This window comes from Heterodontus francisci, chromosome 13, assembly GCF_036365525.1.
Source record: "Heterodontus francisci isolate sHetFra1 chromosome 13, sHetFra1.hap1, whole genome shotgun sequence".
NCBI classification, from domain to species: domain Eukaryota; kingdom Metazoa; phylum Chordata; class Chondrichthyes; order Heterodontiformes; family Heterodontidae; genus Heterodontus; species Heterodontus francisci.
Genome location: NC_090383.1, coordinates 118,367,986 through 118,395,324, shown reverse-complemented (window position 1 = coordinate 118,395,324; position 27,339 = coordinate 118,367,986). Strand labels below are relative to the sequence as shown.

The window sequence follows — 27,339 nt, the reverse complement described above, 5'->3', positions numbered from 1 at the left end:
AAAGGCTGTTCAACAGTAGTTATGATTTAGTGCACCATTAAAAACCCAGTTACACCTCATTAACAGGGTATAACTGTTTGGCGGGGTGGGGGGCGGGGTTAATTGTGATATTACAGCGTAAAAGGGGATGTTTTCATCAGTTCAGTGATTTCTAAAGATTGCCATCTGCGGGGACTGCAGCAGTGCACGCTGTGGCGGTGTGAAAGTTCAGGGAATCACTGACAGCAACTTCTGGATTTCCAAATTTAACTGCATTTATGCAGGCACAAGGGATTTTCAAAATGGGATTGGGAACCCAATGCTTGGATAATTTCTGGGTCTGACCCTGCACCTCAACTGCATCACTCATGTGACACTATTTTTAAATGATAATGCCCTAATTGGGCAGGAAGCGAGTTTGACGCCCAATTAGTGATGCCGAGCATCTCCAGGAGGCAGGAGCTGCCTGCAGAGCACATGCGGCAAAAGCAGATTGCAGCTATAATGGGTCCTGCCACTGCCTTGCTGAAGAGAGTAAGAGGGTCAGCAGCGCAAAAGAATAAGACGGTGTTCAACTGCCCAAAACTGAGGGAATACATATGATCCAGCGCTAGATCTCCAACAGTCCAGAATTTGCAAACTCAAAAGAAAGTTTCCATTTGCCCCACTGTGAACCCGACAGCTGTGCACTAACGTGTACCAGACTGTCCGGTTTCACCGAAATCCCATTTGAAAATTGCAGTCCTGACCTCCCCAGGTTCCTTAACAAGTTCCTCTAGGAGCTTAAAGGGCCATTAATCAGAGGCAAGCAGGTTCCCCATTCTCTGCCCACCCCACCCTCATTGTAAAAATTGGAATCTGTCCCTGAGACATTGAGATCCGGAGACGCCCTCTGGGATTGCGATTTTTAAACCATGTCCCCATCCGGTCCTGACCTTGCCTGCATTTGAAAATCTGGCCCAAGAAGTTGGTAATGACGGAGAACACTGGCAGTTTTGTTGTCATTACGACCACAAAATCTAGGGATTTAGTATTTCATTGCTGGTAGCAGAGGGAGCCTGGCATTGGCTTTTGCCTGTGGAGGGCAACAGACCACAGTTGAATAATGCACTTGGGAGGATGGATGAATATCTTAAAAGTTTTCACAAGGTGGGTTCAACTCATTAAATATCACACTTGTTTGGTTGTCAATGGGTATGGGACTGTTATACCAAAGTTACTCTTGGGAGATTAATCTAGTTGGATAGAATCCAAGGTTGGATTGTTTGCACAAGGTCTCTGGTAAAGTGATGTATATATGGATTTTCAGAAGGCATTTGATAAGGTGTCAGTTAAGAGACTTGCAGGAAATATTGTATAATGTTGCAAATATTGCTGCACATTGTATAAAAGGAAATATAGCCAATGAATAGATATGCATACAGCTTGGCCTAGTCGATATCACTCTTGATTGAGTCAGAAGCTGGTGGCTTTAGCTCCACCCTAGAGACTTGAGCACATAATCTAGATTAATACTTCAATGCAGTACTGAGGAAGCGCTGTATTATGAGAGTGTTGTTCTTCAGATGAGACATTATACTGAGGTCATATCTTTTCCATTCACAGTTTTAAACCCCTGTTGGTATTTGAGGTTTTCAGTTTTCTTATAGCCAGCTGCTTAGACTATGAAATTTTCTGCAACAAACTTTTCCTTTAAGGAAAGTCTATAAACTCCTTTCCAAAGGAATTTATTTTCTTGGGGAAAAAAGGGATAGGAATGGATGTTGGGAGTGAACAGGAAGTGAGGCTCATGTGAAGAAAGGCACTAGTTCAGACTTGATGGGCAGAATAGGCTATTTCTGATTCTCAGCCACAGTTGTGCTATCGCTTCTAGCTTCTGGTAAACAAGGGAATTGAGAGAAAAGTAGAGGAGTGTGTACTGAAGTTAAAGAAGAATTCAGTATAATTTCATCTATTCAAAATTGGAGAAGCGCAGTAGTACTCCTTAGCTAGAGCCTTCCTTTTGCTATATGCACAGGGTAACCTCCCCCAGTTTATGAATTTATGTGAATAGATATGACAGTATTTTATCCTTGCAATTTTTGCCTATTTGGGAATTTTGGAAGAAAAATATTTTTCTCAGAAATGCCATTTCTTCACAAATCTCTATGGAAAACCTCAACAGTTTGGCAGTGCCAGTAGAGTTCATATATTCCACCATGTGTCTGATGAATGTCAACATAATCAAGGCGGACACTCCAGTGCAGTACTGAGGGAATGCTACAGTGTAAGAGATGACATTTTTTTTGGAACAACTGAGGGCCCAACTGCCTAAAAATGTTTGTACTTGGATGGACATTAAAGATCCCATGGGAGGGGAAATATCTCCATCTTTGACTTGGGGTCAGTTTTCATCTGTAATATGCTTTTTCCTACATTAAAGGTGCTATATAAATGCAAGTTGTTGTTGAGGTCTGCTGTCTTGGCCAATATTTCTCAACCAACACAGATTAACTGATTTTTCATTATGTTGTTTTTATGATCTTGCTGTATGCAAAATGGCTGCTCTCTTTGCCTATGTTATATATCCAAAAGAAGCAGAGGCTATCATGCCCATGTTCACTTGCCCCATCTTTTTCTTGAATTGTGCCGTCATATACCAGTCCTCCCCTTCTCCCTGCCGAGCAGATCAGGGCTTCTCCTTCAGAAATTCCTCTGCGACCTCCTCAAAAACAATTAGATAAAAGAGGGGCCAAGCCTTCAGAATAATTAACTTCATTCTCCATTTCCAACAGCCGTTACGGTAACTCAAAATTAACGCATTGTATATGAACAGTTCCGAAGGCCATGATAAGGTGCTATAGCAATGCAAATCTTTCATTTATTGCATCTTTTCGGTTATTTACCTCATGGCTGGCCAACGAAATGTCTTTTATTATAAAACAGAGAAGTTCACCCTGATGGTCTGCCACCAACCTATACCATTATGATGCTCTTCCGCCTTCTCCCAACAACCACCTCTGAGCCTTTTGCCATTTGGCAGATCATGGACCAAGATAACAAGCCAGAAGTTGGAGTGCTTCTTGATGGTGAGTTGTGCTTCCCAATGCATGAACCAGCAGCTGTCAGTAAGTGGATATCAGTGCTGTGGGTTTATACTGAGACACTGGACCTTTCCTTATTAGTGAAGTTTGCCTGGATCTTCTTTTTATTTGGAAGACACATTAAACCCAGCTGCGGGGCATAGGGCCCATTGCCTCCCCGTTGCAAAGTGATCTTCCTAGGGGTGGGATAGGCTGATGACGGCCTTACTGCTCAGAGGCCAATTGAGGCCCTTAAGTGGCCAATTAAGGGCTTCTTCCTGCTGCCGTTGGGATCTTACTAGCCGTGGGGGGATGGGAGTGGTGCGGTGTCTTGCAACAAGATGCGCCCTCCCTGTGGGCTTTGGGTGGGGTGGTCCCGCCTTCATGGGAAAATTGAGGCCTAGGGAGAACTCCCACTGGGAACAGCTTTACTCTCCAGGACCACCCCTCCCCTGGACGACATGACCAGCCCCGCAATGCCTCCTCGGTGGGGCCTTCCGGACTGGCCTCGGCGACCCCGCCTCGCCTACCTCTGGTCTGGGTTTCCAGCGCTGGGCCTCGTCCGCGGCCTCTGCAGTACCAACAGTGGCCACCACTCTCGGTGGCACTGCCGATACTGCTGAGCTGCCAGCCTTCTGATTGGCCGGCAGCTCTTGGAGGCAGAATCCTCATCTTTAAAGGGACAGGGATCCTGGACCTGAATCTATGATTTAAAAAGACCAAAGGATCACTCCAGGGGGGCATGAAAAGGCAGCGGCGGGGATCCCCCCGTATTTTCGGCCTGGTGCTGGGAGCCCTGCCTTCAGCACAAAATCCAGCCCATAGTGTGGGACTGGAGTCATGTGTGGTATGGACTAGACCAGGGTGGCAGGTTAACCTTCCCTGAAGGATTTTATTGGGTTCATATAACATTCAGCAGTGTTCCAAAATGAATTCAACTTAACCAGTTCCTACAGTGATATTTAAGTCCCACCCTTGTTTAAAAATCCCTTCATGGCTGCATTCAACCAAAGCAGATAAAGTTATGACATGAGATCCAGGTAGCCCTTCGGGATCTTGTACCCCAAGAAGGTCATTAGTTTCAAGATGTTCAGCACTTTTTAGGAACACAGGAAAAGGAGTAGGGCTTTGAGCTACTTGAGCCTGCTCTGCCATTCAATTAAATCATGGCTGATCTGTATCTAACTCCATTTATCCATATTGACATCATATCCCTTGATACACTTACCTAACAAAAATCTATCAACACTCCACCCATGTCCACTAAGTTCCTTCTCTCTCCAGATTTTATTATACTGTTCCAGCTCACTGCCCTTTGTTGAAACTTATGAAAATAATTAACTATTCTTTGTGTACAAAATGTCTGCCTGACTGTCATTCTCACTTCCAACTTCATTACTTCTAAACCTGTGTCTCCTGGTGTTTTAAGCCCTTCATCATACTGAACAATCTCCCGTACAGTTAAATGGGTTAATTCAGTAGGATGCGCCTCTCATTTAATACATTATATTATAATACCACCTGTTAATGTTTTCTCCTCCAAACCATAGGCAACAGTAAAACACTGTCATACTTTAACAAGGATGAGAGAGGAGAGTCTCAGACCATCACGTTTGACAATGAAGATGTGAAGAAACTTTTTTATGGCAATTTTCACAAGGTCAGTGTTTATTTGTCTTTCATTCTGCTGCTGACATTTTAATTCCCCTCAGTGCAGTGTGTTTATATTCCTGTGATTATGTCACAGTGTTGCTCATGAGTCATTGGAGAGTCAGAATTCGCTGGAATGTAGCCTCTAGACAAGTGCTGTTAGCCATCTCGCTATTGTATGTTCTGTCAGCAGTTGTTCCGATTTTAACTCCTCTGCCTTTGAAGGTGCTGCCTTTCACTGGGGCAGAGTTCCATGGGACCTGATAGACACCCCAGTACTATGCTCCAAATTGCCATTCTTCAAATGTGAGCATAGGGAGCAAACACAAGGTCATGACAGCCCTGCTTTCACTGAGTGTCTATATGTTACTCCTTACGAGTAAATGTTGGAAACTATTATTAAAGATGTTATAGCAGGGCATTTAGAAAAATTCAAGGTAATCAGGCAGAGTTAACATGATTTTGTGAAAGGGATTTCATGTTTAACCAATTTATTGGAGTTCTTTGAGGGAGATACATATGCTGTGGATAAAGGGGAACCGATGGATGTATTGTACTTAGATTTCCAGAAGGCATTTGATAAGGTGCCACATCAAAGGTTATTTCAGAAAATAAAAGCTTATAGTGTAGGGGGTAACATATTGGCATGGATAGAAGATTGGCTAACTAACAGCACAGTGGCGCAGTGGTTAGCATCACAGCTCCAGCGACCCAGGTTCAATTCTGGGTACTGCATGCGTGGAGTTTGCAAGTTCTCCCTGTGACTGTGTGGTTTTTTGCCGGGTGCTGCGGTTTCCTCCCACACCCAAAAGACTTGCAATTTGATAGGTAAATTGGCCATTATAAATTGCCCCTAGTATAGGTAGGTGGTAGGGGAATTGTGGGATGTGGTAGGAATATGGGAATAATATAGGATTAGTATAAATGGGTGGTTGATGGTCGGCACTGACTCGTAGGGCCTGTTTCAGTGCTGTATCTCTAAATAAATAAAAAATAAAAAGAAACAGAGTGTAGGCATAAAAGGGTCATTTTCTGGTTGGCAGGATGTAACAAGGATCTGTGCTGGGGCCTCAACGTTTTACAATTTATATAAATGACTTAGATGAAGGGACCGAAGATGTGGTTTCTAAATTTGCTGATGACACAAAGATAGGTAGGAAAGTAACTTGTGAAGAGGACATAAGGAGGCTACAAAGGGATATAGATAGGTTAAATGAGTGGGCAAAGACCTGGCAAATGAAGTATAATGTGGGAAAGTTTGAAATTGTCCACTTTGGCAGGAAGAATAAAAAAGCATATTATCTAAGTGGTGAGAGATTGCAGAGAGTGCATAAATCGCAAAAGGTTAGTATGCAGGTACAGCACATAATTAGGAAAGCTAATAGAATGTTATCATTTATTGCGAGGGGAATTGAATACAAAAGTAGGGAGGTTATGCTTCAGCTATACAGGACGTTGGTGAGACCACATCTGGAGTACTGTGTACAGTACTGGTCTCCCTATTTAAGGAAGGATGTAAATGCATTGGAGGCAGTACAGAGAAGGTTTACTAGACTAATACCTGGAATGGGCAGGCTGTCTTTCGAGGAGAAATTGGACAGGTTAGGCTTGTATCTGGAATTTAGAAGAGTAACAGATGACTTGATTGAAACATATAAGATCATGAGGGGTCTTGACAGGGTGGATATGGAAAGGATGTTTCCTCTTGTGGGAGAATCTAGAACTCAGGGTCACTGTTTAAAAATAAGGGGTCGCCCATTTAAGACAGAGATTAGGAGAAATTTTTTCTCTGAGGGTCGAGAGTCTTTGGAATTCTCTTCCTCAAAAGGCAGTGGCAGCAGAGTCTTTGAATATTTTTAAGGCAGAGATAGATAGATTCTTGATAAGCAAGGGGGTGAAAGGTTATTGGGGGTAGCTGGAAATGTGGAGTAATCAGTTCAATAATTATTTGCACAATAGGCTGACCTCCTAAAACAAAAGCATCAAAGTCACATGTGGATTTCTCTAGCAGGTCTACTGGACCTTCCATTTGACATCTCTTTGTTAAAATGTGACAGGAAAGGCTCAGGAAGTCAAATAGAAAGTTAATGAACCAATAACCAATCAACAGCTAAGTTAACCAGAGAAGGTGATGATGTAGGCTCTGTCATTACGTTGAGTGGCCAATTGGAAATATTTCTGTCGAGAGAAGGGCTTAAGGGATGTAGTGACCAGTTGAGTTGGTGTAGTTGGTGAAAAAAGGGACAGGCTTGTGGTTTTGTTTCCCATTGCTAAAAGTTGTTATGGGCTAGAAATAAGATTTGTAATTTTGTGGAGATTGCTGTTGTCAGGAAGACGCAGGCTTCTCCCACTAAACCTGGAGCTGGAAGCAACAGTAACTTGTACCTTTAAGGTAGATAAGCATCCCAAGGTGCTTCATGGAGACAAATAAAAAAAGAGGCCGAGCTAAAAAAGGATTCTTCAGGAAGGGTAACCAAAACCTTGGTCAAAGAGGTGGGTTTTAAGGAAGGAAGTAAATGAGGAGAGGGAGACGAAGAAACAGAGAGGTTTAAGGAAGGAATTCCAGGGCATGGAGCATAGGTGGATGGACACATGTCTGCCAGAAATGGAGTGAAGGGAGGAGGAATGAACAAGGTTTTCAGAGGAGAGGAAGTTATATTTCAGAGTTGTAGAACCTTGGTCAGACCCCATCTGGAGTACTGCATTCAGCTTTAGGCACCACAGCTCAGGAAGGTTATATAGACCTTGGAGAGACTGCAGTGCAGGTTCAGCAGAATGATACTGAGGCTCAACGGGTTAAATTATTATAAGGACTTGTTGCATAAACTTAGCTTGTATTTCATTGGTTATCGAAGAATGATGGATAATCTCATTGAGGAGTGTAAAATGTTGAAAGGATTCGATAGGGTAGCCGTTTAGGACTGAAATCAGGAAGTACTTTTTCATACAAAGGGTAATTGAAATCTGGACCTCTCTTCCTTCTACTCCTATGTAAGGGGTCTGAGTCAGAGGAACAGAGTTTGGGGCTTGATGTGTAAGCCTCAAGCGGTATAAGAAGTCTAAGTTATTCAAATAACACTTTCTATTAAGTAGAATAAACCAAATGCAGCAGAAGTAATTTATTGGATACAAAGCAAATGCATTCTTTTAGCATCAAAACAACTCCTATTTTTTCTCTCTTGTAAATGGAAGAGTGAAATATTAACACATAACATTTATAAGAAGATTGTTTTTGGAAAATCAGAGGAAGGAATATTTCTGGCTGTTAGCCTGAGCCTTTGCTCTGAGCATATGCTAATATAAGAGAGCAGAGTGTGTGTGTCATACTGTGCACAACTCTTCAAGAAAATCCAGAATATTAATGGTGCATACTCTGGCTGCACTTAAAAGCAAGTATGTTAATTTCAATTATCTGTAAATTTGGCACGCAGTGTGCACTTGGCAAATGCTCTGTAGAAAAAAAAGTCTTAATGAGCTAATGTATTGCAAGACAAGGCAGTCTCGACAGGGAGAAGGAAGGAGTTGAGTAAATTCCTATGACCCACGATCTTCTCAAGTAATAAACGATGAAGTAGAGGTACAAAACAGGAGAGCTCTTCAGCACTCTGTGAAGTATCTCCCACTTTTAAATAAATAAGCTTCTCATACTTCTTCCTCATCCCCATCCTGCCCCTTCATTTCTTGTTGTGGTGAATGGTTCTACTGATCCTGACAGCATTGCAGTACCTCATGGAATCATAGAATTTTACAGCACCTAAGGAGGCCATTCAGCCCATTATGCCTGTTCTGGCTCTTTGAACAGCTAACCAATTTGTCCCACTTCCCTCCAGCTCTTTCCCCATATCCCTGCAATTTTCTCTTCTGGTATATTTCAAATTTTCTTTTGAAAGTTTCATAGTATTCTACAGAAACAGGCCATTCAGCCCAACCAGTCCTTGCCGGCATTTATTCTCCACTCAAGCCTCCTCCCATTATTCCTCATCTAGCTCTAATAGCATAACCTTCTATTCCCTTCTCTCTCATATCCTTATCTAATGTCCCTTTAAATGCATATTAGCTATCCGTCTCAACTATTTTCTGTTATTTATTTTATTTTATTTAGAGATACAGCACTGAAACAGGCTCTTCGGCCCACTGAGTCTGTGCCGACCATCAACCACCCATTTATACTAATCCTACATTAATCCCATATTCCTACCACATCCCCACAATTCCACTACCACCTACCTATACTAGGGGCAATTTATAATGGCCAATTTACCTATCAACCTGCAAGTCATTGGCTGTGGGAGGAAACCGGAGCACCCAGCAAAAACCCATGCAGTCACAGGGAGAACTTGCAAACTCCACACAGGTAGTACCCACAATAGAACCCGGGTTGCTGGAGCTGTGAGGCTGTGGTGCTAACCATTGCGCCACTGTGCTGCCCACTGTTCTATCTTCTCATCACTCTCTGGGTAAAGAAGTTTCTTCTGATTTCCCTACTATTGATGGCCCCTAGTTTTGCTCTTCCAAAATTGCGTTTACTCTATCCAAGCCTTTCATAATTTTGAAGATCTCTATTAGATCACCAAGGGAAAAAAGCCCCCAGCCTTTTCATTATTTCCTGAAAGGTGTATTTATGGAATCTATTTTGCCCATTCTTAATGCATGAACCTAGATAATGGGTGTCAGTAGGCTATTCAACTATGGAGGTTCATCAGTAGCTGAGTCCAGTCTCATCCTCAGCCAGAGTCTATAGATGAAATGGGAGGGGCAATCATGATGCAACAATCAGGAGCTGGAGCCCTGGCTAATCCTTATCTTCTTAGCTAATTGTAGTGTTCCCCCCCACCACCCATTGTGCCCCCCCACCCAGCTGAGAAATAGAAAAAGGGCAAAAAACCCATCAAGACCAGCAATCTTGATGTCTCATCCACAGACAATGTGGAGTTTGCACTGCAACACCACCACCCCACCTCCTCCATCCAATCTCCAGGAGAGGCAATAAACAAGCGCCAAAACTCAACCCGGAATGGAGATTGAACCTGCAAACCTCCTGTTTTTTTTCTCTGTCAGTTCCACTCCAAGCCATAGTTAGACCACCCAAGCTCACAGGCAAACAATATTGCTTATTCTGAATCAAAAATCTGGCAATATTTGGTGGAGTCACCATTTCTGTCGATTCCCTTTTAATTTTTAATGCCTTAGGACCAGGATGCCTTCTTTGTTTTTCTCTTTTCCAAAACACTCTTGACAATTTCACCTCATTTGTTCCATACATACCGAACCCAAAAAAAAGTTATAATTCATCCCATCAGTATGAATGGAAAGCGGAAATGGGAAGTCCAAAAGAGAAAAGGGGGGGAAAAGTGCAGATTTTCAGTGTCTGCTGGACCTTAACTGCTTTTAATCACATCGTCAGTGTCAGCTGGGGGCAGATTCCATATTTTTTCTCTTTCAAAGCTTAAAACTTGAATAAATTGGAGCCGTGTAGAAGGAAAATATTGACGCGGTTTCCATTTTTTGACTGAAACTTGGCAGCGCTTCCAAAGTAAGTGGGATATGCAACATAGTTGTTCTGCTTAATCTCCTTCGCACTCCTCTGAGGGAAAATCAGAGTCCTTTGAAGTGTAGTTGTAATAATATGGAGGATAAACAGTGTCCAGTTCTACATTGCTGGGACAGCAAGCCATTGGGGTGTGTGCAGCCATTGGAAAACGTGGCTGTGAAGCCACAGTGGTTTGCACACTTTGCATGAACTCTGACAGTACGTTCCAGTACGAAGCCTACTCCCAGTCATTGCATTATCCTAAGCTCAAGACAGACAACAGCTTGTGTTTCTTTGCATAAAAGCCAATTGACAGCTGGAATGGGTTACCAAGAAAGGGTATTTATGGCCAGAATCTTAGAACAGCTAGTCAATGTGCTGAAAAGCCTTTGGGTTGATGGATGGCAGGATGAGATTGAATGAATAGAGAGGGTCTTGTTTATTTCAACTTAGCTTGTGGATTGTTAGTGTACAGTTGGATGGGTTTGTTCTTCTGGGGACTACTGGTGAATATACTCATCAATCTGTGACTCCTTTGCAACGGATAATATTACAGGGCTATTTCAATGGCTTCACACGCCCAACAGGGAGTCTCATCTATTGAGATGTATGTCAGAAAATCTGAAGTATAACAGATAAGAATATTTGCAAGACATGTATCCAATAAAGGGTCTCTGTTAGAATAACTGATAGCCAGGAGTCGATTAAAGGCATATGGAGTTAAGTGAATGGTTTCAGAAAGGGATATGTTATTGTGTATCGACTGATGGTATCACTGCTCACTGCATGCTGAATTCCATGTCCCTATTTAACCATATGACAGCCATGGTTCAGTGGTGGTACCCTTATCTCTGAGGTAGAGGGGCATAGGTTCCAGTCCCACTCCAGAGACTTGAGCACATAATCCAGGCTGACCCTGTAGTGTAGTACTGGGGGAGTACTGCACTGTTGGAGGTACCACTTCTGGTTAGCTTGTTAAACTGAGGCACTGTGTGTTTACTCAGGAAGATGTAAATGATCCTGCTTCACTACTTGTAGGAAAGTTTTCCAAGTGACCTGTCCAACATTTATCCATCAACCGACACCTAAAACAGATGATTAGCCATGATCTCTCTGTTGTTTGTGGGTTCTTCATGTGGCAAATTGACTGCATTGTTTTCTTACAATGAAATGTAGTCACTGTTGCAATGTAGGAAGCTTGTAAGTTGTAAAGTCTTTTGGGACATTCTGAGGTTTTGAAAGCTGCTATATAAATGAAAGTTCCTTCTTTTAAATTTAAAGCAAACTTGGATTAGAAACCTGGCTTTCTTTACCAGTTCACCTGTTTCAAGGAGCTGTGCTAAGTTGAGAAACAAAACTGACAAGATCAAACCAGACATCCACAACAGCAAGGAATTATTGAGCATGGTAGCTGTGGTAGTTTGAGTTTTGTAATAATTGTGGGTGGACTCATCCTGTCTGTGGTATATTAAAGTTTATAATAGAATGCTTGTTTTGGTGGTAACCTCATATTTTATATAATTGCCATGAATTAAAACAGGATTCAGTAAAATCGCTGAATAGGCAATTGAATCAACTACTATGGGCATGCTGACTAAAACAAGAAAAGCTACAATTAGCACAGTGTTATAAAGATGTGCAATGAGGAGTCCTTCAAGAAGGGGTGCATGCACTGAATCCTTTAGCCATGTTAATAACAGCAATGTCTTATGTGAGTGGAGTGCTCATTTTGGCAGAATTTACCTTATCATTGTATAGAGAGAGCAGAGAAAAGAGACAACGAAGTACTCCTTTGGAAGAATTACTGGAAAGGGACCAACTGTTCTGCAATAATGGAGCAGTATCTGTGCTATCTTTGCTAGTACTGTGCCCATTGTATATAGACCTGCATCACTCTCTGTAATCATTACTGCATTACCTTGGCTGAGAGGGTTACCAGAACCCTCAACACTAATGATATTGGCTCTGTCCCGGTTCCGGGGAGTCAACAGATGGGCCATTGTATCCACAAGGTCTTTGATGCGCAACTGATGGGCAATTGACAATCTGTATTAAAGGGTGGGTGTTTGTCTTTACTTTCTGAACGTGAATTCCAGATCACCCTGTCCCTGCAGGAAAAGTGCAAAGAGGAAGATTATGCAGGAAGATTTGCATGTTCTTAACTGAATCTCAATGAGTGTACAGAAATTAGAATCATAGAATTGAATAGCAGGACAAGAGGCTATTTAGCATATGGTGTATGTGCCAGCTCTTTGAAACAGCCTTCAATTAGTTCCAATCCCTCCTTTCCCCATAGCCCTGCAAATTTTTCCTGTTAGAAAATGGAAACTAGCCATTTGGCCCAACCACTCCATTTCGGTGTTTACCCTCCATGTAGACAAATAGTTCTAGTCACATTTACTGACAATGTTCCAAAATCATTTATCCTGTCATTCTTCATCCACCTATCTAATCTAATCTTGAACATTGACACAATTTCTGAGGATTTAGTGGGTAGACAGCATTGATGAACTTGATAGTTTCACATGTTTTGAGCCATAGAGCCATTGCTGCACAGAAAGAGGCCATTCAGCCCATTGAATCCTTGCTAGCACTCAGCAGAGCAATCTAGTCAGTCCCATTCCCCTGCTGTATCCTCATAGCCCTACTAGTTTATTTCCCTCAAGTGCCCATCCAGTTTCCTTTTCAAATCATTGATTGCCTCCACTTCCACCACTCTCATAGGCAGCAAGTTCCCTGTATCTCTTACCCAAAACCTTAAATCTGTGTCTTCTTGATTTAGTACCAGCAACTAATGGTTTATCTACTGTATCTAAACCTGTCATAACCTGGAACACCTCTATCAAACCTTCCTTCAATCTCCTTTGCTCCAAGGAGAACAATTCCAACTTCTCCAACCTAACCTTGTAGCTAAAATCCCCCATCCATGGAACTATTCTAGTAAATCTCCTCTGCACCCTCTCAACGACCTTCACATCATTCCTAAAGTGTGGTGACCAGAACTGGACACAATACTCTAGTTATGGCTTAATCAGAGCTTTAGAAAGGTTCAGAATAACTTCTTTGCTTTGTACTCAATACCTGTATTTAAGAAGCCTTAGATCCCATATACTTTGCTAACTACTCTCTGAATACATCCTGCCACCTTCAAAGATCTATGCACGTGAATCCCATGTTCCTCTCTCCCTGCATACTCTTTAGAACTGTGCCATTAAGTAATATTGCCTTGCTGTATCCTTTCTGCCAAAATGCATCACCTCACACCTCTCTGTATTAAATTCCATCTGCCACTTGTGTGCCCATTTTGCTAGCTTATATATATATTTTTTTAGAGATACAGCACTGAAACAGGCCCTTCGGCCCACCGAGTCTGTGCCGACCAACAACCACCCATTTATACTAACCCTACAGTAATCCCATATGCCCTACCACCTACCTACACTAGGGGCAATTTATAACAGCCAATTTACCTATCACCTACCTGTTGCAATTGACTGGTATCATGCTCACTTTTTGCCACACCTCCAAGTTTGGTATCACCATCAAATTTTTAAATCTTACTCTGTATTCCAATATCCAAATCATTTATATGTATCAAAAAAGCAATGGTCCCAGCACTGACCCTTGGGGAACACCACTGTCTGATATTCTCTAGACAGAAAAACAGCGATTTACCTGGCTCACTGTTTTCAGTCCTTAAGCCAATTTTTTATCCAAGCTGGCACTGACCCATCTATTCCATTAGCCTCAATTTTGTTAACCAGCCTTTTATGTGGTACTTTGTCAAATGCTTTCTTAAAATCCATATAGACAACATCCACTGCATTTCCTTCATCAACCTTCTCCGTTACTTCATCAAAAAATTCAATTAGTCAAACATGATCTGCCTTTCACAAATTTCCTTAATTAACTCAAATCTGTTCAAGGACAGGAATTTTGAGCCCCATCGAGGTCGGGAACAGAGGCGACAGGGTCTGAAAATATCGGCACTGGCCGACGTGCCGGTTTCCTAACCCCATACCTGGCATTGCCCATTTTGGCTGAGGTGGGTTTGGAGCCAGCAAGGCTGCCCGCCACTACAAAGATTTTTGGGCTACCTTTTAAGTTAACTACCATTCTATTCTCATATTCTCTCTTTGCCAGCCTTACTTTTCCTCTTCACTCCTTCTCTCAACATTTCTTTTGGCCTGATACTTGCTTGAAGAATTAAACTGACATGTATCACACACCCTCTTTTTTTGATTCATCATATTCTCTATCACCTTCGCCATACAAGGAGTGCTGGCTTCGGTTCCCCTGCATTTCCGTCTTGTTGGAATGTATCTAGCCTGTACCTGAAGCATCCCCTTCTTAAAGTGGATCATTGTTCCTTTATAGTTTTTCCTGTCAGTCTTTGGTTCCATTTTGATGTCCTCTCATCCCATTGAAGTCAGTGCTCTTCCACTTTAGAGGTTTTACATTAGATTGTACCTTGTTCTTCTCCGTTACTAATCTAAATCTTATGATACGATGATCACTCTTACCTAGGTGTTCTCCCACAGATACTTGGTCCACTTGGCCCATGTCATTTCCCAGCACCAAAGCCAGCAGTGCCTCCTTCCTATTTGAACTGAGACCGTTGGAGTCAAGGAAGTTCTCGTGAACACATTTCAGAAATTCTTCAGCCTCCTTTCCCTTTACATTAATATTATCCCAGTTGATATTTGGGTGATTAAAATCAACCAAAATACCATCCTATAGTTCTTGTAAATGTCTGATTTCCCTGCAGATTTGCTCCTCTCTCTCTCTCTCTCACTATTTAGAGGCCTATAGAATGTCCCCAGTAGCACAATCATACTCTTTTTGCTTCTCAACTCTAACCAAATGGATTCTGTCTTTGCCCCCTCGAGGACATCTTCCCTTTCCAACACTACAATATCCTCCCTAATGGGTACTGGCACCCTACCTCCCTGTTTTGCCTTCCACAAATAACAACAGAAATTGCTGGAAATACTCAGCAGGTCAGTCAGCATCTGTGGAGAGAAGAATAGAGTTAAAATTTCATATCAGTGACTTTTCATAAGAACTGTCAAAAGTTAGAAATGTAATAGGTCCCTTTTGTCTTCCCCATCTTTTCTGAACACACTTTGTAGCCGTGAATAGTGAATATTAATCACCCAGTCCTCACCATTTTTAAGCCATGTTTCCGTTACTGCCACTAGATCGTATTTCCATACGGCTATTTGTGCTTGTAGCTCACCAACCTTATTCACCATCTTTTGTGTGTTTTTGTACATGCATTTCAAACCTCCAGTCTTTTCAATAGAGTCCTAGACAGGAATTAATTTTGAGTTTGTAATTCAGTTCCCTTTTATTGTTAACTGCAGAATGGGTTTACTCATGTTAGTCCGTACAATCAGTAATTACCTAAGTGCCCATGTACTGATATTATTCCACTCAATCTGAAGTGGATCTATTTGTTTGGAATGCTCTTCCTCAAAAGAAGTACCAACAGTGCTTGTATTTAATGTTTCTCCTTTTTGTTTACTTTAAAAGCTCAATAAATTTCTGTGACTTAGTAGTCAAGAACACGAATCTTTAAATTCATAACCCTAGTCTTCACGTTTCTTGCAATCCCCTTGAGTGTTAGCAGATTGTCTCCAATCACCAGAGGTCATTGTGGTGCAGCGTTCTTGCACTTCATTATTGTCAGTTATGGTAGCTGGACTTGGAACAGAGTCAACAGCTCCTACCCTAGGAGCTTGTTAGGAAACTATTGGGAGGAATAGCTGAAAATAACCAAGTGATGGAATTTACTTTTTTAGATATCTCCCAGTATACTTCCCTTCCCTTGTGAAAACAGTAACTCTGTCAAGGTTTCAGTTCCATGGGTACAACAGCTGCCCTCTGGGACTTTATCCAAGTGCCATTCGTCATCCATGGGAGTTTAAAGCCAAGTCCATTCCTGTTTTCAGCCGTCATCTGTTTTCCAGCAGGGTGTCGTCACATGGTGATCAGAAGTGGGGAATGTGGCTGATACCGCCACAATCTCCTGCTTTACCCCAGGGCAATTGACACCAATTGTAATGCTGCTCCTAGCATCCTGACTGAAATCTGTTAACTCAGCATGGACTCAGGATCTGTCCTTGTATGGAGCAGGAACCCTGACTAATGTTTTGGTTCCTTTCTCCTTCCCTACTCTGATGCACTGAGGCCAATAGTGGAACTCTTACTAAAATCAGCTGAAGCAGCACGGGCCAGGAATTGAAAACCTTCTAGTGTGCATCAATAAGCATCTCAGCAGCAATGCCATTCGGTGTTTTTTTTATTGGCCCTCGTGGGTTCAGAGATCTGTAAAGCTTTGCATTTACCCATCATGCCTCAGTTGGTAGCCAGTATGAGAGAGTTGTTTGAAGAATAATTTGCATTGCCATTGGTTCCATTCCACAGCCTTGTCAATAACATACAAAAACTCTTGGGCAAATGCAATGTGTAGAGGGAAACATGATAAATGATTTGTTTAGGGATTGGACACACCATGGATTTGTGCATGAACGGTTATGATATTTTTGGAATTACTTCTAAATGTTACTGATGGGATTTTGTAAATTTATGTGTCGGGGCTGACGAAAAACTACTGAGCGCAATTGTGAAAATAGGCTACGGATTTCTGCTCAGAAAAAAACCATTAGTCCTCTTCCATTTGCATAATACAGTTCAGAGCAGAGCTTTCCAGTCACGACTTGCATTTATATAGTGTCTTTCACAACCTCGGAATGTCCTATAGCACTTAACAGCTAATTAAGTACTTTTGAAGTGTAGTCACTGTTGTAACGTAGGAAACAAAGGCAGCCAATTTCTGCATTGGCACTCCTGACTTGTACCTTGCATGTGGTGGAGAGGCTTTAGGGAGTCAGGAGGTGAGCCACTCACCACAGAATACAAAGTCTTTGAGTGGAAGTGTAATGCCAGCCTTGGCTAAAAGAAAGCATTTCTGAGTCTGAATGTTGTGGGTTCAAACCCCACTCCAGTCTTGAGCACATAGCACACCAGGCTGACACTGCAGTACTAAGGCAATGTAGAGATGCTACAAAAACAAGAAATGCTGGAATCACTCAGCAGGTCTGGCAGCATCTGTGGAAAGAGAAGCAGAGTTAACGTTTCGGGTCAGTGACCCTTCATCGGTTCCGAAGAAGGGTCACTGACCCGAAACGTTAACTCTGCTTCTCTTTCCACAGATGCTGCCAGACCTGCTGAGTGATTCCAGCATTTCTTGTTTTTGTTTCAGATTTCCAGCATCCGCAGTATTTTGCTTTTATATTAATGTAGAGATGTTGTCTTTTAGCTGGTATTTTAAACCAAGAGACAAGCCCGTACTTCAAGTAGACTTTCAAGGTCTCGTGGCACTATTGGAAGAAGAGCAAGGAATTCTCCTGGTGTTCTGGCCAACATTTCTTTCTCAGCCAGTATTACCAAGAATCGATTGGGGGTGAAATTCAACTTCAGCAAGGGGCGTGAAACTGGCAATAGTAAATTGGCTGCCTGATTTTCCTTCTCTGTGATGCGATAGCAATTCAAAAGTAACTTCATCGGCTGTGAAGTGCTTTGGGATTTGTTCTTTCTCAAATCGAGTCGTGAAATAGATGATGACAGCTTTTGGTTTCAAAGTCCAATCAAGTGATTCATTGAAGTTGAATTGGGTTTTCGAGCTCAGTAACGTTCTGTAAAGCACCATCAAAAACCTCTGGGGAAACTTGGATTTTTTTTAAAAAAAGCATGGAATTGTGATCCTGATATCTGAGATTTGAATGCTTTTGCTCTTTTCTGATTCCGCTCGGATACTGTGTGCATTGAGAAACTCACTGGAAAATCGGAGCAGCAGCAGTTTGGAGGCTTTTGATTTTTTTTTAAAAAGGCCTTGATAGATGAGACCTGACCCAGCAAGTGCCTGGATAAGGCTGAGCTAAGGAAGAACAAAGGATTTAAAAATCCAGATTGTCCTGTTATTAGGATTGCAGATTAACAAGTCGTCCTGTAAAATGTATAACAGATCCATACACTACAAAGCTTCCCAAAATCAGTCAAGATACGAAGATTGAATAAACAAAAAAAAACACAAAACTATGGGAGCACATTGACTAGAGGATTAATTGGGGAGAGGCAGGTAAAAAGAAAACAGATTGAAAAATTATAATGAAGATCAATATACAGAGGGATATCAGTCAGGTATGGGTGGGTGGAGTATTTCAATAATGGGGACGGTGGATATTTAAGCAAGCTGAATCCTTGTGGATCATTTTTCTATTAGAAAATTAGATTTCTCTATGTGGAGTCTTGAAAGTTGAAAGCTCCTCCGTTCACGTCAGTATTGGAGCCACCATGAGTGCCCTACTCTGAATCCCAAAGATTAATCTCAAAAGCAGAATTAGCTTTGGATGTTGATTAAGAGGTTTCAAGCCAGCCAAACTTCAGTAATCATCCCTTCTAAAAGGGAAGGAAAGCATAAGGGAAGTACTTCCTATATCACATGCTCCATCTAATTATGAAAAATAATAGATACCTTTTAGAAACGATACTCGCTTTTACCATTATTTTTTATCTAAGCAGAGATTGATATTTTTGCATTTCCATGTCCCTATTAGCCATCTAGCTGGAACATACCATCAATCTTTGACATTGACACCTCCAAAGTGTTTGGCAGGTCCGAAACTGAGCCATTAAAACTAGTTACAGCCGCCCTTCAAACCTATGTTCATGGTCCCTCTGATCAGGTTTCCGGCCCTGCATCAGTCCTGAAACAGCCCTTATCAAAGTCACAAATGATATTCTTTATGACTATGACTATGGTAAACTATCCTTCCTCATGCATTCAACCATACTTTTGGTCTCTCATCTAACACTCTCCATTTTCTCCTTCCTCTCTTATGCTTGGCATCCAATCTTTGCTTTCGTCCTTCATGTGGAAAACGTTGATATGTTATCCCATAAATCAAGAGTGCTGTGGAAATGCACGATATCTAGTTTCCCTTCGGAACACTCTGTCGTGTAGGTGATGATATGTCTTTTCTTCTCTGTTCAGGTGTTCAACAGACTCTGTTCTCTTCCACTCTATCTCTTCTTCATAGAAATTACCTTCTCAATTAACCTTGCTGCTGATAATTCCACTTTATGTTTATCAGCATCCTCGAGATTGCATACCCGTAGTTCTTAGAACCTCTGATTTTATCAAAATGTAGTGCTTCAATCGCTGCATCTTGATTGATCTCACCTTTGATGTAGCGGTGAAAACCTGTCCCTTTCAATTCTTCAAAGGCATGGTTTCTTTGCATCACTTGCAAGGCTACCCAGCCACCTCTTACCTTTGCTGGCCTACCCTTATTACTTCATCGATCGATGTTCTCAATCTCACTAACTTTAACCTCAGATGAAATTTCCCACATCTTATCCACTGCTAAATCGGCCTCGAAACTCAATTTCCTTTTTCATGAAAAATATGTTTTTCCCTTGAATGTTATTTATAGTTTGAGGCTGTCCAAGACTTAGATACTGGACAGAACACAAGATAAAGCTTGTTGCCATTCAGTGGGTTGCCATTCAGGTGATTTTTCCACCTCCAACTTACAACTTGTCTCTTTTCATCACAACCATTTATCATAGGAACAGGATTAGGCCATTAAGCTCATCAAGCCTGTTCCACCATTCAATTAGACCAGTGTTGATCATTACATCACATCCATCTACATGCCTTTGCTTAATATCCCTCGATACCCCTATCTAATAAAAATCCATCAATCTCAATCTCGAAAAGTTCAGTTGCCTCAGCATTCACAGCCTTTTGGAGAGAAAATTCCAGATCGCCACTCCCCCTAGTGTGAAAATGTGCTTCCTGATTTTACTCTTAATTTTTACGGTTGAGCCCTGTTCGTTCTGGATTCCCTCACCAGAAGAAGTGACGTCTTTTTATTTACTCAACCAAATCCCTTTTTCATTTTATACATCTGAATTAGATTACCCCTCAGCTTTCTGAACTCATGAGAGTACACACCAAAGTTTATACAAAGTCAAATTTTAACTCATTAAGCCCTGGTATCATTCTGGTGAAACTGTGTTGTACCCCCGCAGAGGCCAGTATATACTTCCTGAGGTGATGTGCCCAAAATTACATGCAGAGCACCAGCTGGGTTTGACCAAGTCTCGTACAACTGAAGCATCAGTTCATTTCCTTTGCATTTCAAGCCCCTTAAAATAAAGGCCTTTTTGATTCCTTTTTGTACTAATTAGGGGTGGCACAGTGGCACAGTGGTTAGCACCGCAGCCTCACAGCTCCAGCCAGAGACCTGGGTTCGATTCTGGGTATTGCCTATGTGGAGTTTGCAAGTTCTCCCTGCTAGGTGCTCTGGTTTCCTCCCACAGCCAATGACTTGCAGGTTGATAGGTAAATTGGCCATTGTAAATTGCCCCTAGTCTAGGTAGGTTGTGGGGATGTGGTAGGAATATGGGATTAATGTAGGATTAGTATAAATGGATAGTTGATGGTCAGCACAGACTTGGTGGGCTGAAGGGCCTGTTTCAGTGCTGTATCTCTAAATAAACAAATTATCAATTCTACTATGGTTGATATGTCTTTGAGCTTCAGCTCTTTTTCTAAGCTGAAGACAGGGCATCCTATAGGTCATGCCCCTTCCTGTGTTAAACTTGACTTATTGTGCAATCTTCTATTCTAATTCATTCCGCAGATGCTCAAACCTGCGGAATTCATCATCTCCCTCAATCGTTTCTCCTTCATCCAATCATCCGGCATTTAAAAGCCTGATTAATCTCAGTTTGTCTTTCATTCTTTTAACACTTGGCTGATACATCAGTCTGCTGAACCCAGAAGGCCACCTATATGGGGTGTAACAGTAAGCGATATGTCCTTCCAGGCTCGTGTAGAAAGCTACATCCCTTTCTTAGACATTCCTTCCTCCTTAAATATTTCTGTACATAAAGCCTTTGAAAGTAAGTATTTAATAAGAAAATATTTTCTAAAAGTTCTACGAAATGTAATTTAGTTGTAGGTAGTGCAGAACTGTTTGAGAAGAATAAAATGAAGGGAAGGAAACTGGAAGGCAAATAGTCCAAAAAGCACACAGACCACTAAAATCATAATTAAACCAATATCAGTGTGGAGGAATACAGTTCTGGCAATAAGACAGATTTTTTTTTCTGCTGCTAAGGTGGGTCAAGCGTACCCATCCAGTTCTGATGAATCCTTCTAGCTCACTGACAGACCCATTGCTGAGCCAAGCCTATGGAAGGAGATGAATATACACGATGTGATTGTCCTGCTATAACAGAGCCAGGCACCTACATAAAACAACAAAAATAAAAGGAGTCTACGATGAAGTAGAAATGCTTTCTTTAAATTCATTTGAAAAAGTAAAATAAAACAAATCATGACGAAGATTCAGGCATTTGAACTTGTATTCCAGATATTAGAGGTGCAAGGTGAATTACAGGAACAACTTAAATTTAGATAATGTCTTCAGCATAGTTAAACATTCCGGGGTGCTCCACAGGAACATTATCAGACAAAATTTTACTTCGAGCCATGTAAAGAGATATTAGAACAGGCGACCAAAAGCTTGGTCAAAGATGAAGGTTTTAAGAAAAGCATCTTAAAGGAGGAAGGAGAGGTTTAGGGAGGGAATTCCAGAGGGAGACAGAGAGTGATGACAGACGGCTGTTTTAGTGACTGGAAGCCAGTGTCCAGTGGCGCACCACAGGGATCTGTGCTGGGTCCCCTATTGTTTGTCATTTATATCAACGACATAGATGACTATGTGGGGGGTAGGATCAGTAAGTGCGCGGATAACACAAAGATTGGCCGAGTGGTTAACAGTGAGGTTGATTGTCTTAGGTTACAGGAAGATATAGACGGGATGGTCAAATGGGCAGAAAAGTGGCAGATGGAATTTAACGCTGAAAAGTGTGAGGTGATACACTTTGGAAGGAGTAATGTGACACGGAAGTATTCAATGAATGGCCTGACACTGGGAAGTTCCGAGGAACAAAGGGACCTTGGCGTGTTTGTCCATAGATCTCTGAAGGCAGAAGGGCAGGTTCACAGGGTGGTGAAAAAGGCATATGGGACACTTGCCTTTATCAATCGAGGCATAGATTACAAAAGCAGGGAGGTCATGTTGGATTTGTACAGAACTTTGGTTATGCCACAGCTGGAGTACTGTGTGCAATTTTGGTCGCCACATTATAGGAAGGATGTGATTGCATTGGAGGGGGTGCAGAGGCGATTCACCAGTATGTTGCCTGGGATAGAACATTTAAGCTATGAAGAGAGGTTGGATAGGCTTGGGTTGTTTTCACTGGAGCAGAGAAGACTGAGGGGTGACCTGATCGAGGTGTACAAGACTATGAGGGGCATGGACAGGGTGGATAGGGAGCAGCTGTTCCCCTTAGTTGAAGAGTCAGTTACGAAGGGTCACAAGTTTAAGGTGAGGGTCAGGAGGTTTAAGGAGGATTTGAGGAAGAACTTTTTTACCCAGAGGGTGGTGCCGGTCTGGAATGCACTGCTTGGGAGGGTGGTAGAGGCAGGTTGCCTCACATCCTTTAAAAAGTACCTGGATGAGCACTTGGCACATCATAACATTCAAGGCAATGGGCCAAGTGCTGGCAAATGGGATTAGGTAGACAGGTCAGGTGTTTTAATGCATCGGTGCAGACTCAATGGGCTGAAGAGCCTCTTCTGCACTGTATTATTCTGTGATTCAGAGCTTAGAGTCCAAGAAGCTGACGACATGGGCACCAAGGAGACTCGGAGATTCAAAACTGGACGAATACAGATTTCAATTAATCCTTCTATTTATTGAATACAAAAAAAGAAATTCAATGTGTGAAACATGAACTCAACTGGCATTTTTCCATTGTCTCCTTCTCAGGTTCATATTATGGTAAATCAGAATACTGTTAAACTGATCGTGGACTGTCAAGAGGTTGACGAGAAGATGGCAAATCCACCCGGTAACATTACCACTGATGGATACGAAATTTTCGGAAAGCTGGTTAAATCTAGAGGACCAAAGGGCAGATCTGCTGCAGTAAGTGATGCCAGTTTCATTAACAGGCACTGATGTTCAGGGTGCTTCTTTCCCTTCCCCGCACGTCTATAGGTTGCTCAGATGTTTGATGTCCAACTAGCTGGCATGTGTTTCTGCAAAACCGATGACTGTCAAAAGTGACATGAGGAAAAACCTTTTCCGCAGCGAGTGGTTAAGGTCTGGAACGTGCTGCCTGAGAATGTGATGGAGGCAGGTTCAATTGAAGCATTCAAAAGGGAATTAGACAGTTTATGAAAAGGAAGAATGTGCAAGGTTATGGGGAGAAGGTGGGGGAGCAGCACTAGGTGAAATGCTCATTAGGAGAGCTGGTGCAGACATGATGGGCTGAATGGCCTCCTTCTGCACTGTAACAATTCTGTGATTCTGTGAACATTTATCAGTCATTCCTTCTTGATGGTACGTTCTTATTACATTATTCAGTAATCAGGAAGCTGAAATGATTTTTGAGGTGAGTTTAGCTCCTTTCTCATGAGTTTCAGTGTTAAATACACAATTGTTCCTGGTATAGTCTATACCAGTTGATAGCCATCTGATGGCGCACCTGCCCCCTCTTTTATTTTTAGAATCAACACTGTAATTTTTGACTCATGCTTCCCCCAAGCCTTCCCCTTCTTTTGCCTCTCCTCTGTTCCAACAACTAACCAGGGTGGCAGACTTGAAATCAAGAGCTGACTATGGGAGGAGATTTTCCTGGGTTAGCGATATGTTAGCGATATCGTAAGCAAATACAGCTATATTGTAAACATAGCGATTTTGTGATTTCACCTGAAATAGCCATCCGAGAAAATCTTCCTCCAGTGTGTGGAATAATGGCACAGAGAAACACAGCGCTATTATGTGATACAATATGTTCCTGACCCTGAATGTTATTCTGAGCAAGGCACGATTTATAATCAGAGACCTATGCAATGACTCCGCCGCAGTCTCATGAATGTGTTCAAACATGTAACCATGTGAACAGACTATGTGTAGCCTACTTCAAACTCCATTCTTTAAGGCATACCTTCACATGGTTTGAATGCTGTAATTAGAGGCACTTCACTGAAAGGGTACAATCATTGCAGTCAAACAATAAGTTGACATCATAATAAATGACTTACCTATCCATGAATGATTCATTCAACAGACTCATTCAGCAAAACAATTGATGAATTTTACTTTATTATGGGTTGGCGATGCCTTCAGTTGCAAGAGGGCATTTGCGTTCAATTGTTGGAGAGCATTTTGATTTAATGCAATATTCGGAAAAGGAGCAGAAAATGCTGGAAATATATAGCAGGTCAATCAGCATTTCTAAAGGGAACAGATTTGGTTGATGTTATGGGCATACGCCCTTTATCAAACCAGGGAGTTGGAGCAAAAGTGAGGCCCTGAATGAGACTGAACAAACTGCAGGAGGAAGGGAAGAGAGCAACAGAATCAGGTACACTAACTGCTATTGTAACACCATATAGACAGACCCTTAAAAAAAACTAAGAGGTGAAAATGGCTGGGCACAAACACTGTCGTCATTGGCTGTCCCTCGATTCGAGGATGACGTCTACTCAACGTCACTAGTTTCTGCCATGGTTCTTTAGGTGACTCAGCAGGCCAATTCTCGACCCGCAGATCTTGGGGCACATGGGGCAGGATGAGCCATGAGGTAGTGGGATCCGGAGTTCAGGATTTGCTTCCTTTTCTTTCCTTCTCTGCCGCTGCTCTGCCTCATCATTAAGACTTTTGGACTTGAGGTATGATGCATCTTGATGGGCAACATGTCACCATTTTGAACTATTGGTAGCAAGCTCCTCCCAGTCATCAATATCATTGCTGCCGCATTTCAGAGAGCTTCAGAGTGTCTTTGAAGCGTTTCTGTGTCCTCCCCTGGAACATTGGCTATTTGAGAGTTGAGAAAACAGGACCTGGCAGGAGAGACACTTTTTGGCCATTTGGACACAGTGTCCAGTCCATCGAAGTCCATCGATGATTTGGGAGGAAAAAGAACTCCACCCCACCCCCACCCCTACTTCAGGAATGCGACAATTGTAACTATCTTCAAGAAGGGAGATAAATCATGCTTTGGGAACTATCAAGGTACAAACACCAATCAGGTAGTGAAAATGCATTAGCAACATAGAAGAGAGTTAAATTAACTTAGTTAGGCAATGAAAAACCATTGAAAAGACAGAAGAAAGTGAAAAGCAAAATACTGCAGATGCTAGAAATCTGTAATAAAAACAGGAAATGCTGGAAATACTCAACACGTTAAGTGGCAGATGCAGAGAGAAAGAAAACCAAAGGGTGTGCAGTCAGTTTAGTGAAGAGACATTAGAGAGACAAAGGGCCATTCAGGCTTGTTAAAACAATGTCAATTGAGGTGCTTGTAAGTAATTTTTTTGTCTTTCCTTCAATTCTAGTTTGAGATCCAAAGCTTTGACATCATCTGCAGCCTGGGTTGGGTCATAAGAGACAAATGCTGTGACCTCCCTTCCATGGCAAGTACCCACCTCTCAGAGGGTGGATTATTGGAGCGCCTGTCTGTTTTTTTTTTTGTATTGACAAAGCTCTCAGTATTTCCTTTGAATTAACTGTGGAGGCATTTCTGCTGCAAGCATTAAACAACGTTGTGTTTACTTCCTAATACAAAAGCAAAATTCTGCAGATTCCGGAAATCTGAAACCTAAGCAGGAAATGCTGGAAATACTCAGCAGGTCTGCAGCATCTGTGGAGAGAGAAACAGTGTTAATGTTTAAGGTCTTAACCTTTCATCAGAACTGGCAAAGTTAGAAATGTAAACCCTATTGCATTTCTCACTTTTGCCACTATAAAGTGTCACCTCTGATATTTGGCAAGACCCTATCTTTGTTATAGCTTTTAGGAGTCCTTTATTTTCCCAACAAATGCACATGCAAAGAAATATGATACAAACTACCAGGTAAAGTGGAATAAACACAAAGTATATCTCCATGGAAGACCTGCGAATGCCCTTGCTTTACCTGGTTTTAAAACATTGTAATGCAGTCTAATTTGTTTTATAGCTTTTAACATCAACAACTGTGCAGAGATTCATTTTTAGTGTGATTTTTCTTTTTGTAATAGCTTGTTCTGACGATGTCATCTGTTTTCTGTGTCTTTAGAGAGATGAAGCAAAATGCCCAGCTCTTCCCCATGCCTGCACATGTGCTCAGGACAGCATTGGGCCCCCAGGACCTCCCGGACCTTCTGTAAGGAAATACTTTGTTCATTTCCATTTCCTGGCTTGAAACGCAGTTCATGGAATTCACTGAGCTAAGTGGAGAGAGAGAGAATAAGATGTCGTGGCAAAGGTGTGATTAGTGCATTTTGCAACAGTGCTACTAGCACTCAAAACATGAGCAGAAAACTCTCAGGACCTTCAAGAGAGAAATGCATAGCCACTGAATGTAACTTAAATTGAAAAGATGAAAGGTTTGGGTTTGACAATTATGAATTACCCAATGTCAAGTTAAAGAAATATGTTGAACCAGGACTTTTTTTGCATGCTTGTGTTTAATTTAATAATTGTGCCCATGTGTAAGGAAACACGCTCAGTCACCTAACACATTCAAACACGAGCATCTCAGACATTCCCTCCTTGGTTTCAGGGTTTTTTGTGAGCCTGCAGGAACAGGGAGGGAGGGAACCCAAATGTTTAGAATGCAAGCCATGTTTATTTTGCCTTCTCTGTGATTTACCCCATTAACAGGGTCAAATTGGTAGCAAAGGACCTAGAGGAGAAAGAGGTCAAACTGGACAAACAGTAAGTATCTTTTTAAAAATGTCTTCCAGCTTTCTTTCTCCCTTTCTGCTGAAGATTTTAATTTATTTTGGGACCAGTTTTGTGGCAGTCAGCAAAGTTCTGGTACCGTGCTGAATGGCAGCAGACTATTCTACAGATCAGGCATCACAACTCTGCCCAATCCCAAGCTCACCTGACGTCCACGCATATACTTTCCAGAGTGGTCCAACAGACAGTAATCAGGAGTGGGATCTCTAGTTAATGCACTCCCCCCCACCCCCACCTTCA

The 27,339-nt window shown here is 41.9% G+C and overlaps 1 protein-coding gene across 3 annotated transcripts in view; it reads left to right on the top strand.

Annotated features, from left to right (window-relative positions):
* Window positions 1-27,339, top strand: part of LOC137376636 (collagen alpha-1(XII) chain-like) — a 268,726-nt gene that overhangs the window by 189,577 nt on the left and 51,810 nt on the right. For all 3 annotated transcript variants that reach the window (XM_068045570.1, XM_068045573.1, XM_068045571.1), the window contains 6 exons: window positions 2,905-3,047; window positions 4,592-4,701; window positions 23,136-23,294; window positions 25,712-25,789; window positions 26,432-26,518; window positions 27,019-27,072. In XM_068045570.1, the coding sequence (XP_067901671.1) occupies window positions 2,905-3,047; window positions 4,592-4,701; window positions 23,136-23,294; window positions 25,712-25,789; window positions 26,432-26,518; window positions 27,019-27,072 (631 nt within the window). The remainder of the gene's footprint in view (window positions 1-2,904; window positions 3,048-4,591; window positions 4,702-23,135; window positions 23,295-25,711; window positions 25,790-26,431; window positions 26,519-27,018; window positions 27,073-27,339) is intronic.